General features: G+C 39.5%; 1 protein-coding gene across 3 annotated transcripts in view; it reads left to right on the forward strand.

Annotated features, from left to right (window-relative positions):
* PLCB1 (phospholipase C beta 1) overlaps positions 1-14,124 on the forward strand; it is an 850,060-nt gene that overhangs the window by 548,074 nt on the left and 287,862 nt on the right. For all 3 annotated transcript variants that reach the window (XM_055543363.1, XM_055543364.1, XM_055543365.1), the window contains exon 4: positions 7,973-8,110. In XM_055543363.1, the coding sequence (XP_055399338.1) occupies positions 7,973-8,110 (138 nt within the window). The remainder of the gene's footprint in view (positions 1-7,972; positions 8,111-14,124) is intronic.

The raw sequence follows: 14,124 nt of genomic DNA on the forward strand, positions 1-14,124 counted from the left end.
TTGGTGTGCACGCACAGCTCGCACGTACTCCAGGTCTTCCCCTCTGTGGAGGGGGGTGTTCACGGCACGGCATTTTGGTGTTCAGTCCACGCACGTGGTGAGTGTTTATCCAAAAAGGCTTGCTGGCTGTGTGAGCTAAACTACTGGTACATCCTAAGAAGAGAATGGTATTCCTCATGACATTTGTAGAAAAGAGAGCAAAACCTTACAGTGAGAATAAGTACTGATTCCAAGAGGATTAATTCATCTATTTTTTTTATTTTCCGAAAGTCAAAAATTAAATTCATGACTTTTATGGAAAACCATCCTCAGCATAAGTTTATATCTTTCCTTCACAACAGAGTTAAATAAAGCATAAACATACTAACGTCACTTTAGTTTAATAATTAATCTATCTCTTTCATTTCTGATTGCTGTACTGAGTTTTAATAGACTTTTACATACCTAGCTTTTATGTAAATGATGGATTAAAGTTACATCCATTTAACTGTAATTCAGATTGAAAATGCTGTATTAAGTGATAGGAATGAAATTAGCCTAATATGTAAATTGCCTCCATAAGCCTAACATCCAGTCAAGATGTATTTTATGGGGATAAAAAATGAGTGAAGTATGTTTTCTGCACCAAGAATGTTTTCTTGTGTCAAAATGAAATCTAAAGGTCTTGAAAAGATTTTTTATTTTGTGAATATCTGAACTACAAATAGTTTTTCTTTAAAAGTCATATAAATCAAAGAATGAATGTTGAAACTGGAATTTGACTCTTTTAAAAATCATCCTTTAGCTTGTGATGCTCTCTTTTATTAATTTCAACCATGTTGAATGATATAATTATAGTAACACACACTATCTCAGGTGTAGACTAGTCTTGACTTTTTCAGTTGCCTTTTTCCTAGAAATGGGAATCATTAATCTGAGCAGTTTAGCTTTCTTTGCAGTAGAACTGAAGTAATTTAATCATGAATCCTGATGCTTGAGAGAAAATGAGTTTATTTAGTCAGACAGTCTCTATTTTGTAACTTTTATGGCAACAGAGATGATCCAGCACTTAACTTTAAAAGTACATTTAACTGCCAGGAATCTTTGTTGGTCTGGCTAATTCCAGCTGTGGAGACACATGAGGGCTCTTCTCTGGGGAGAGTAGGCCTAAGTGACAGATTCCTGAAACTAGAAATTCCAAGTTCACCTCACCTGATTTTTTTCTGAGCTATACTCTTTCAGGCTCTGCAACAGAGAAATTTAATATTTTTATAGAGTTGTGGAGATAGCTTGTTTTTTCCTTTGTAAAAATTGCAAAGAATGTTTATCATTTCAGGAACTAAGAAATATGTTTGAATCTCGTAGTAACCCATGTAGGTAAATCCTTTTCTGAAAACTGGTCAGGAGATTCCATCAATGAGAAGCAAGATATAAATTTCCTTAGTAGAATAGGTTCTGGGGAGAGGGTTTATGCAGATTGTCTGTAGACTTTTGTTATTGTTGCAGCATAGTTTTATTTTGTTTGTTTTTGAAATGCAGCCACTCATGTCCCCAGACCTGAGAAACAGTCCCCCAGAGACAACCATAGTTTAGACATGCTTATTTTATTTTTTGTTTGTTTGTGTTTATTTGTTTGTTGGCTGTGCTATGCGGATCTTTGTTCCCAAACCAGGGACTGAAACGCCGGGCAGTGAAAACGCCAAGTTCTAGCCACTGACTGCCAGGAACTCCCTAGACACATTTACTTTCAGGCCCTTCCACTTAGAAGTTTCTGCAAACACGGGGTGCCTTTGCTCTTTATTCTTCCAGGTGATTTCCCTCTTTTGCCTATTCTCCTAGGATTTCCTCTGCGGAAAACAATAGAGGGCAACTTTTGGTACTTGAAAGGATCAATATCTTTTTCGAAAATACCCTTCACATCTCAGTCTGCTCAGGAATGAAGAATGAGACTTGAAGCTACCACATCGGATTGGGCTGTTGTGTTCAAAATGAGAAAACTTAGAGTTTAGGGGAAAAGAAAAGTGAAGTCATGTCTTCAGGAAGGTATTTCTAATATAACCAAGTTTGGTGTTGATAAAAATGAAACAGATGAAGAAAAGGGTCAATTTTAAAGAGAAATAAAATCATTAAGGATGGAAAAGAAAGATACAGTTTAAAAATTCTGATCCATCACCAAGAAAGGGTATTAGAAAGTTGCTTCTTATATATTTAAATGATTTCTCTGTTTACTTTCAGAACTACATAACTCTAAACTAGTGTGGTTTCCCTTGAAAAAATCATTGCAAATGTCTTGCTTCTCCAGTTCATGCTCAATAATCTTTTCATTTATTGTATAATTGTTAACTTGTTTCCTGGTGGCTCAGCTGGTAAAGAATCCGCCTGCAATATAGGAGACCTGGGTTCTATCCCTGGGTTGGGAAGATCCCGTGGAGAAGGGAATGGCTACCCACTCCAGAATTCTGGCCTGGAGAATTCCATGGACTGTATAGTCCATGGGGTTACAAAAGTCATTCATGACGAAGCAACTTTCACTTTCATCTCAGATACATAGGGATATAATAATAAATCCTCAAATAACTACCCCTCATGTTCAACCATCACTGTCATTTGCCAGCCTGCATTATCCCCGCAATCCTAGATATCACTCCTAAATACTTCATTACAAAAATTTAGTTACATAAAACCAATAGCTTTTTAAAATATATATGAACAGTCATTAGTGGGAAAACTTATGGAAATTCCATAGAGTCATCTTTCTTATAAATTCTGTACCTATCAGTATTGTTAGGGAGAGTGAGAATTCTAGAAGTCTTTTTCCAGAATTATTTTCTATTCTGGGCACATTCTCTGGATGCTTTCTACTTGCCTATTTCTCAAGGGAAATTCTAATGAATCCATGAATCAATCAACTATTGATTGATTTAATCAATATTAAACTATTGATTTAATAAGTAGGCAAAAGTATTTTTAATGGACATGTGAATCAGGCAGGAAAGTGTATAGAAGGAAAAGAAAATACTTGAGAGAAAAAAGAGCCAGAGGATGGATCACGTGGCTCTCACTGGAAGGAAGGAACGGTACAAAGTCAGAGAGCCCTTTCATTTCCCCAAATCGTCCCATTCAATGTAGAAATAAGGATATCAATGAACTCTATAATCACTAGAGCTTTATAATTACAAGTTTCAGGTGGTTTCTGAGGATTATAATTTTCTTCAAGTACACCAAAAAAATTTAAGTACTGATCAATGTGCTTTCTCTCTGAACCTTGCCTCAGTGGTGTTCAAAACCTGGGATGCAGTTAATTGTTTCACACAACAGCTGGTATCGTTCTTTAATCAGCCTTCAGAAAAAGTTCATTCTTCCTGAACATTTTTCCTTAATTTTTCATTAATGGTAAAATGATAAAAATTTCCCCTCTTGCTATGATTGTTTGTTTAGTATTTTTTTTACTGTATTCCTTTCCTTTTCTAGGTCATGCAAATTACGTTTTTGTGATAGCGTTTGATCTTTCACAGAAACCTGACGTTCTTAACAAATTATCAATGTGTTAGTTAAATTGAAGTTTCTGTTATATTGAGTGCAGCTTTGAAATGAGATTTTCTGTCTTCCTAACTTACCTGAAGGGTTCCTCTTCATACAGCCAAACAGAGGAGAATGTTTATTAAGTAAAGGGAGAATTAATGTCACCAAATAAAATAGCTCAGCTAGAAAGATAGTACTTTCTTCTTTTTTGTTTGTTTGTTTGTTTGTTTTTTCTAGTTCTCTATTTCTTTACAAGGGTACTGTGTATAAAAACCTCAGAAGGGAGATCAGAATAGCCAGCCTAAGTCATTAAGCTGTGTTGATCCAGCATGTAGTTAAATAAATAAGAATGTAAGTTATTCCTTGCTCAGAAGCTGGCTGCAAATTTGCTAAGTGATTCATTTGAGGCTAGTTTTCTGCATGACCCTCTCATTTTCTTCAGGACCTGTCTTATGAAAGGAAAATAAATTCAGCCAAACCAACAGAGCACTATGGTAGATTTTATTATGAATTCAGAAACTTTGGAAACATCCTTTTCCCAGCCTGTCTAGGTCTCCAAAAGATACATGCTTCTGATTTCCTAAAGAACATCTGCTCTGCAAAGACTGCAGAATTTCTCTATGTCCAAATCCCAGTATTTGTGAGACTAGAATAGAGATACCAAAGGAACATTTCATGCAAAGATGGGCACAATAAAGGACAGAAATGGTATGGACCTAACAGAAGCAGAAGATATTAAGAAGAGGTGGCAAGAATACACAGAAGAACTATACAGAAAAGATCTTAATGACCAATATAACCATGATGGTCTGATCACTCACCTAGAGCCAGACATCCTGGAGTGCAAAGTCAAGTGGACCTTAGGAAACATCACTAAGAACAAAGCTAGTGGAGGTGATGGAATTCCAGCTAAGCTATTTCAAATCCTAAAAGATGATACTGTTAAAGTGCTGCACTCAGTATGCCAGCAAATTTGGAAAACTCAGCAGGGGCCACAGGACTAGAAAATGTCCGTTTTCATTTCAACTTCAAAGAGGAGCAATGCCAAAGAATGTTCAAACTGCTGCACAATTGCATTCATCTCACATGCTAGCAAAGTAGTGCTCAAAATTCTCTCACATCTTCAACAGTATGTGAGTCAAGAATTTCCAGTTGTTTGAGCTGGATTCAGAAAAAGCAGAGGAACCAGAGATCAAATTGCCAACATCCGTTGGATCATAGAAGAAGCAAGAGAATTCCAGAAAAAACATCTACTTCTGCTTCACTGACTATATACTGAAGCCTTTGACTACATGGATCACAACAAGCTGTGGAAAATTCTTAAAGATTTGGGAATACCAGACCACCTCACCTGCCTCCTGAGAAACCTGTATGCAGGTCATGAAGCAACAATTAGAACTGGACATGGAACAATGGACTGGTTCCAAGTTGAGAAAGGAGTACATCAAGGATGTATATTGTCACACTGCTTATTTAATGTATATTCAGAGTACATCATGCAAATTGCTGGGCTGGATATGTAGAAGCTGGAATCAAGATTGCCAGGGGAAATATCACTAATCTCAGATATGCAGATGATACTACCCTTATGACAGAAAGCAAAGAGGAACTAAAGAGCCTCTTGATGAAAGTGAAAGAGAAGAGTGAAAAAGCTGGCTTCAAACTCAACATTCAGAAAACTAAGACCATGGCATCCAGTCCCATCACTTCATGGAAAATACAAGGGGAAACAATGGAAACAGTGACAGACTTTATTTTGGGGGGCTCCAAAATCACTGCAGATGGTGACTGAAGCCATGAAATCAAAAGACACTTGCTCCTTGGAAGAAAAGCTGTGACAAACCTAGAGAGAGCACTAAAAAGCAGAGACATTACTTTGCTAACAAAAGTCCATCTCGTTTATGGAAGTGAGAGTTGGACCATCAAGTAGCCTGAGAACCAAAGAATTGATGCTTTTGAACTGTGGTATTGGAGAAGACTCTCGAGAGTCCCTTGGACTGCAACAAGATCCAACCAGTCCATCCTAAAGGAGATCCGTCCTGGGTGTTCAGTGGAATGACTGATGCTGAAGCTGAAACTCCAATACTTTGGTCACCTGATGTGAAGAACCAACTCACTAGAAAAGACCCTGGTGCTTGGAAAGATAGAAGACAGGAGGAGAAGGAGATAACAAAGGTCGAGATGGTTGGCTGGCATCACTGACTCAATGGACATGAGTTTGAGCAAGCTCCAGGAGATGGTGAAGGACAGGGAAGCCTGGTGTGCTGCAGTCCATGGGGTCACAAAAAGTCAGACAAGACTGAGCAGCTGAACAGCAGCAGTCGCCTGTGCTGGCATCTTGCTGCATCTCACAGCCACGCTTTCTCCATTGCTGATGCTGGAGGTGGCCCGCGCTGCACCCTCAGCTAATTTCCTGACCCAGCCCTAGATGGCATTGCTATGCTTTGATTCTGCCAGAACCACCTTTTTCATTTAAAATGTGTCCATGAGGAGAGGGATGAGATTTTTGCATTTCAATTCATGGGTTGATTGGAGGAAATCGAGGGAGAATTGTGACACATAAAAATGTGTTACTGAATGACAGAATGATCTTCACTGCAGACGTCTTCCTTCCAGTTCTATTGAGATATAACTGACATCACCTTGGAAGCTTACGTTCACAGCATGTTGGTTTGTTACACTTACATATTGCAAAATGGTTGCCAGCAGAGTGTTAGCTAACACCTCCATCACCTCACATAATTATCACTTCTTTTCTTCTGGTAAGAGCATTTAAGATCTACTCCCCTCCTATTTTTCAAGTATGTAATATAACATTATCAATATTAATTATAATCACATGCTGGACAATAGATGTTCACACCTTATATCTGGAAATTTATACCCTTTGACCAACATCTTCCCATTTTTTCCCATCCTCCAGTTCCTGATAACCACCACTCTATAATCTCTGTTACTATGATTTCAGAACTTTTAGATTACAGGTAAGTGATATCATGCGGTATTTGTCTTTCTCTTTCTGACTTCTTTCACTTACCATGATACCATGAGTATCATAAATCTTGATCCAGAAATCCTTTCTCCACAACCTTTGGGCAAGTTGTTTCACCTCTCTGGGCTTTTCTGGGGTGAGAGACTTCAAGTCATACCAATTTCTATTAAGAATAAAAGGCAACTTTGTCCTGAGATTATCATACTAAGTGAAGTAAGCCACACAGAGAAAGACAAGCATCATATGATATTGCTATATGTGGAATCTAAAAATATGATACAAAAGAACTTGTTTACAACACAGTCATAGAAAACAAACATGGTTACCAAAGAAGAAAGGAGGGAGGAAGGATAAATTAGGAGCTTGGGATTAACATATACACACTAGATATCCTGTAATAATCTATGAGGGAAAAAAAATCTGGAAAAGAATATATTCATATGAAAAGTGAAAGTGTTAGTCGCTCAGTCATGTCTGACTGTTTGCAACCCATGGACTGTAGCCCATCAGGCTTCTCTGCCCATGGAATTCTCCAGGCAAGAATACTAGAGTGGGTAGCCATTTCCTTCTTCAAGGGATCTTCCTGACCCGGGAAATGAACCTAGGTCTTCTGCATTACAGGCAGATTCTTTACTGTCTGAGCCACCAGGGAAGCTTTGCTAAGCTAAGTCGTTTCAGTCGTGTCCGACTCTGTGCGACCCATGGACGGCAGCCCACCAGGCTCCTCTGTCCATGGGATTTTCCAGGCAAGAACACTGGAGTGGGGTGCCATCGCCTTCTCCGCTCTCTGTCTCTGCTGCTGCTGCTGCTGCTAAGTTGCTTCAGTTGTGTCCAACTCTGTGCGACCCCATAGACAGCAGCCTACCAGGCTCCCCCGTCCCTGGGATTCTCCAGGCAAGAACACTGGAGTGGGTTGCCATTTCCTTCTCCAATGCATGAAAGTGAAAAGTGAAAGTGAAGTCGCTCAGTCGTGTCCGACTCTTTGCGACCCCATGGACTGCAGCCTACCAGGCCGCTCCATCCATGGGACTTTCCAGGCAAGAGTACTGGAGTCGGGTGCCATTGCCCTCTCCCTCTCTGTCTCTGCTGCTGCTGCTAAGTCGTTTTAGTCGTGTCCAACTCTGTGCGACCCCAGAGACGGCAGCCCACGAGGCCCGGTCCCGTCCCTGGGATTCTCCAGGCAAGAACACTGGAGTGGGTTGCCATTTCCTTCTCCAAAATGTTATATTACATAGGGAAGCTTTACATATATATATATATATATATATATATATATAAACCAAATCACTTTACTATACACCTGAAACTAACACAACATTGTCAATCAACTGTGCTTCAATAAAAATTTTAAAATTAAAAAAATCAAAGAATAAAAGGAAACTTTGTTTTGGGGGCATTCTAGCTCTAATTCTTCTGAAATTATGCTGCCATGTTGGGATCTCTAGCTAACTAATTTTTTCATCTTTGTTTATTATCCAGGACCCTAAATTACGTGAACTTCTGGATGTGGGGAACATTGGGCGCCTGGAACATCGCATGATCACAGTGGTGTATGGGCCTGACTTAGTGAACATCTCCCATTTGAACCTCGTGGCTTTCCAAGAAGAAGTGGCCAAGGTATGGTGGATTGAAACCTTTGAAGCTGATCACCTCAATCTGAATTCGTATGATATTATCCTGATTCCTTTGAAAGACTTTGAGTTTTCATCATATTTATCTTGTGTTAAAATTCCATCTATAAATCAACTCGCTGCCAATTAGAAGTGTGATTCAAATACTTTCAAATAATGGCGTTGACTTAAAATTATGGATTTTTTCCTTAGAAATTAGGCATTTGATATCATTTCTTTTCAAAAGAAAATATAGATGAAACCACATTCCATTTCATCTAAACATCTTATCCCAACTTATTTTCTCTTAGCCTTACCTTCTTCTTTCCATCTGTCTCCTCAAAGGCAGACATTTTCAATACCTATTCAATTTATTTTACAATGGGCAGCACCTAATCCATGATTATGTACATAGTAACTGCTCAATTAGTATGAGAAAGGATGAAAAATTCTTAAAAATTTAAATAAAAAATAATAAAAAATATTTATTCAGCCATGTACTAGAAAGATGAATTAGATAAGGATTCTTCATTAAAGAGTTTCTAATTTACTAAGATAGTGGGCCTTTCAGACGAATACAGAAATAATCAGAAGAAAGGTAGGGTATATCAAACAAGAAGCTATGAACTTCTGGGCAACTTGGACTCAAGTAATTTGATGATTTCTCTAAAACTATTCAATTGCCATTAAAAGAGCTTGAAATGAACATATTCAAGGGAAAGCTTTCTTTTTCCATGATTATAGTTTGTAAGATACTAATGATGGTCCTGGGGCTTCCTTGGTAATTCAGCTGGTAAAGAATCCGCCTGCAATGCAGAAGACCCCGGATTGATTCCTGGGTTGGGGAGATCCACTGGGAAGGCATAGGCTATCCACTCCAGTATTCTTGAGCTTCCTTTGTGGCTCAGCTGGTAAAGAATCCGCCTGCAGTGCGGGACACCTGAGTTCAATCCCTGGGTTGGGAAGATCCCCTGGAGAAGGGAAAGGCTACCCACTCCAGTGTTCTGGCCTGGAGAATTCCATGGACCATATAGTCCATGGGGTCACAAAGAGTTGGACATGACTGAGGGACTTTCACTTTCACTTTCAATGTTGATCCTAACCCTACATACAGTTTCTTTCAAGAGGGGACATGGCTGTAACTATGGCTGATTATTGTTGATGTTTGACAGAAAACAACAAAACTCTGCAAAGCAATTATCCTTCAGTTAAAAAATAAATTAAGTGGCAAAAAAAGTATATGAATCTAAGTAAAAGTTGAAATCTGCATATCATATCTGTGGCCTTATATAGCTTCTCACCTCATGGATGACAACTATGGGGTCATGTCAGGCCAGTGTTCATTGTCTGAGCATTATGATCTATAATTTTTTGACCTTCAGTGCTCTGATATTTTTCTGAGCTACATACACCAAATAATATGTCCTGACCTCTAATTTATTGGTGATTATTTGTTGTTGTTCAGTCTCTCCAGTCATGTCCTACTCTTTGCAACCCCAACCCCATGGACTGCAGCATGCCAGGCTTCCCTGTCCTTCACCATCTCCCAGAGTTTGCTCAGGCTAATGTCCATTGAGTCGGTGATGCCATCCAACCATCTCATCCTTGTCATCCTCTTCTTCTCTGCCTTCAATCTTTCTCAGCATCAGGGTCTTTTCTAATGAGTCAGCTCTTCGCATCAGGTGGCCAAAGTATTAGAGCTTCAGCTTCAACATCAGTCATTCCAATGAATATTCAGAGTTGATTTCCTTTAGGTTTGATTGGTGTGATCTCCTTGCAGTACAAGGGATTCTCAAGAGTTCTAAAGCATCAATTACCGAATATGGTAGAGGTTTATTTCCAAAAGTTGCATAATAGCAACTTTAATTCTTACAATGGAATGAATAAAATACTATCTAGTTTTGATACTCTGAAGTCTTGAGAAGCTACTTTTTAGAGGCTGTTTTACAAACTCAATCTACTTTATATCTTCAAGTACTAAGTCACCCATTTACGTCTATGGTATAATTTGTGCTTGGAGAGACTTCAGTTCAGTGAAACACTGTCTGTGTGGCCGCATTGTACTTGCTTTGCAATCATTCTTATTCCGGTACCAGCTGGTAATCAGTTGAGTGTATACACTTCACTTCTCAGTATATGTATGTATGATTGGATGGAAGAATGAACATAGATAAATAAATAGTAAATATTTCTACAATAATTTTAAAATATCACTGCTAGAATACAATCATATTCAGTTCTTAGTAAAATGACCAATTTATAATATTCATTAACTCTCAGTCAGAAGGATTTACTACATGACAGTAACTTACAGGGAGGCTTTTCCTATGAGTGAATATAGATTTCATATTACAAACCAATCTGCATATTTTATGTCACAATAAACCTTTGTGCACTTATGTTCTAAACATTTTAATTTTCTCCTCTCTGTGGTCTTCTGCTCATTAATTTCCTTTAGAGATTGTGATTAGCAAGCCCTGTAGTATTCCCTGTCAGAACTACATCTATAAACATTTTTCCAGCAGCTACTTGCCTGGTATAATTAATGAAGCTACAGAATATGTTTTGCCTTCCCTGACTGTGATATTCTGTAGGGTATTTTTCCCCCATTGAAATTGCTCATCCAGAAGGTTTAGATTTGCAAACACCATGTGCTCTGAAAACTTAATTTCCACCCTTGTAATTGTCAGTACTGTCTCATAACATCACACCTTCTATTTCGTCTCGGGAGCCAACGTACACCGTACCTTATGTAGTGGCCGCACCGAAGGAGACAGTTTACCTCATTGTATAGAACGCCCAACAGGAACCTGAGCTTCTCTGAAAGTCAGATGTCTCTGGAAGAAATTGTGGACAAAGGGATTCGGACTCATTCATTCATTCAACACGCATTTGCCAGGTGCCTTCTCTGTGCCAGTGTCAGGGACACAGCATTCTGTAGAAAATAGAGAAATTGTGATGATGAAGCACACTGATTGTGGGTCAGATGGAGGTCTGTGTGGAGGGATAAAGCAGAAGAAGAGTGTGTGATGGTGGAGGAAGGGGAGTATTTCTTGGTGGAGTGCTCAGAGAAGGCAAAAATCTGAAGGAAGTTGCTCAACTGCAACAGTATCATCGATTCCTGAGAAATCTGTTCAGTTAATTAATTTTTTTTGTCAGAACCAGGACTTCAACTTTCCTAAATATATTTTTCCAGATTTTCATGCTTTATTTCTTACATAAATCACTTGAGATTTAATTTTTTATTTATTTTTTTAGACAAGTGACTCCTTTCAAAGATGGATTGGGGAGAAAACTGTGTCTTTAAATTTTTCCCTCTGTGGTTGGACTACACAAGTGGTATCTTTTGTAGTTAAACAACAGTATTCTTCTTGATGTGCAGCACAATTTGCCAACCCTGTGTGTCCTAAGGATCAGATCTCTCTGCTCCCTCAAAGGATACCTCCCTTTAATAGACTTGGAAAATAGGGGGTTTGTTTCACCTCTGTCCTCTGAGTCTCACACTTCTTCCTGCATCTCCTACTGCCTTGAGGACCAATGAGCACATCTGTGTTTGTTGTCCCTGACTTCAGCCCCCCTCTCTGGGATGCCCTCATTCCTCCTCAGAGCTATAGAGAGATGGAGGGTATCATCATCCTTCCCTTTACCCTCCACTGTTAACTCCCAACAGTCCTCCACACACTCCACACACAGGTATTAATACAGGACTCCTGGCAAAGTTGGAGGTACCAGCAAAGGAAATTAGTAAAGGCAATAGAAGTTGATTTCTTGTTTTGTGGTGTAGGCTTTTGAAGGACTTTATTTTGAGGGATATGGAAGCCACTGGAGGGTTTGGAGCAGGTGATAGACATGATCTGACAACTCTTCAGTCAATGATTGATGGCAAGGGAAGAGGCAATAATGGAAGCAGGAAGATCAGTTAAGAAGCTATAGAAATATTTTAATTAGATTGTTAGTGTCTTGAAGGAAGAGGGAGCTTGTAGAGATAAGAAGGGAATCTGAGTATCTGTATCTACATCTACTTAAGGATACCATCAAGAGCATGAACAATTGTGATTGTATGTTGCATGTAAGAAAAAGAGAAGAATAAAGAATGATGTTAGGCTTTTGACCCAACAGACAGAAAGGATGGAAGTACCACGTACTCCAAAGGGAGAATTTAAAGTAGAGCACATTTGGTGGTGTACAGCAAGGGTTCAGCTTTGATTATGTTTGGTTTGAGATTATTATTAGATACCCAAGCAGACATGTTGAGTAGGCAGTTAAATATATGAGCCTGGCATTGAATGCATCAATTTTGGAAGTCATCCTGTTATAGATAGTATTTAATGAGCCAGGATGAGATCAGCCGGAAAGCAACTGTAGATAGAGAAAATGTTCAAGGCCTGAGTCACTGATATGCCAACTTGAAGAGATTGAGGGGATAAGAGAGAATCAGAAGAAGCAGTCTGACAAGGAGTGGTCAATGGTCTGGCAGTGAGGCAAGTCTGTGAGTTTGGAAGTCAGGGGAAGACAGTGTTTCAAGAAGAGAGTGATCAACAGGGCCAGCTATTGCTCTCAGGTCAAGTAAGATGAAGGCTGACAACTGACTGTCAGATTCAAGGGTATGGAGGTCACTGGTAACCTTGATTAGAGCAACTTTGTGGAATAATGGAATCAAAAGTCTATTGGAGTGGGCTCTGCAGAAGGAAATGGCAACCCACTCCAGTATTTTTGCCTAGAAAATCCCGTGGACAGAGGAGCCCGGTGGGCTGCTGTCCATAGGGCCGCACAGAGTCGGAAACGACTGAAGCAACTTAGCAAGCATGCATGCCTTGGAGAAGGAAATGGCAACCCACTTCAGTAATCTTGCCTGGAGAATCCCAGGGATGGAGGAGCCTGGTGGGCTGCCCTCTATGGGGTCGCACAGAGTCGGACACGACTGAAGCGACTTGGCAGCAGCAGCTCAGGAATCAGTGGAGAGAAATGAAGAAGACAAAAGAGATTGTTCTTGTGGGAAGTTTTGATGTAAAAGGCAGGGGAAAGATGAAAAGATTGCTGGAAGAGGGGAGCAAGATCAAGAGATAGTTTTAAGATGGGAGAAACCACAACATGTATGTCTGCTGGTGGCAATGATCCTGTGGAGGGTAAAGAATACAAGAGAGTTGGAGAACTGCTGGAGCGTGTCCTTAAGTAGGCAAGCGTGGCAGGACCTAGTATAGCATTCAGGAAAGTACAGCCTGAGGTCAAGCCTGACCTATCACTTGTTTTCATATAGTTTTATTGAAACACAACAAACCCATTTATTTACATATTATCTATGGCTGCTTTCTCTAGACATAGTTGAGTCATTATGACATAAACCATATGGAGTACAAAGCCTAAAATATTTACTCTCTGGTCCTTTGTTAAAAAAAAAAAATGTGGAATCTGTCTTAGTTCACAAATAGAGGGACTGGGCTCAGACAGGAGTAAGGACACTTAACTGATAAGAGGAGGAAAAGCGGAGTCCATCAGTAGAGATGCTGGTAGGCGGTCCATGTGGTAGAGGGAATGATGGAGGTTTTCTGGTTGCCTCTGTTTTCTCGGTGACAAAGGAAATAGAAGTCAGTAGCTAAGCATAAGTAAGTAAGTATCCTAAGTAACTTTTAAATCCTCAAAGCTTTTTCTGCACCAGTTGGTGAATTTCTTTAAAGAGCTGACTGGTGAGGACTTTGCTAGTGGTCCAGTGGTTAAGACTGCACGCTTCGAGTGCAGGGAATCTGGGTTGAATCCTTGGTCAGAGAACTAAGATCTCACATCCTGCAGAGTAACTAAGCCCATTGGTCACAACTACTGAGCCTGCACGCTGCAACTAGAGAAGCCAGGTGCTGCAATGAAGACCCAGTGCAGCCAAAATAAATAATTGAAATAAAATTATATATAAAAATGATCTTACTGGTAAAGTTAATATGGACTGCAAAAGACAGATCATTTAATCAACCCAAAAATCTATATCATGTGAACAAGTTAACCATTTATCAGGTCCATGCAAATTTTTCC

This window comes from Bubalus kerabau, chromosome 13 (assembly GCF_029407905.1).
Source record: "Bubalus kerabau isolate K-KA32 ecotype Philippines breed swamp buffalo chromosome 13, PCC_UOA_SB_1v2, whole genome shotgun sequence".
Lineage (NCBI taxonomy): Eukaryota > Metazoa > Chordata > Mammalia > Artiodactyla > Bovidae > Bubalus > Bubalus kerabau.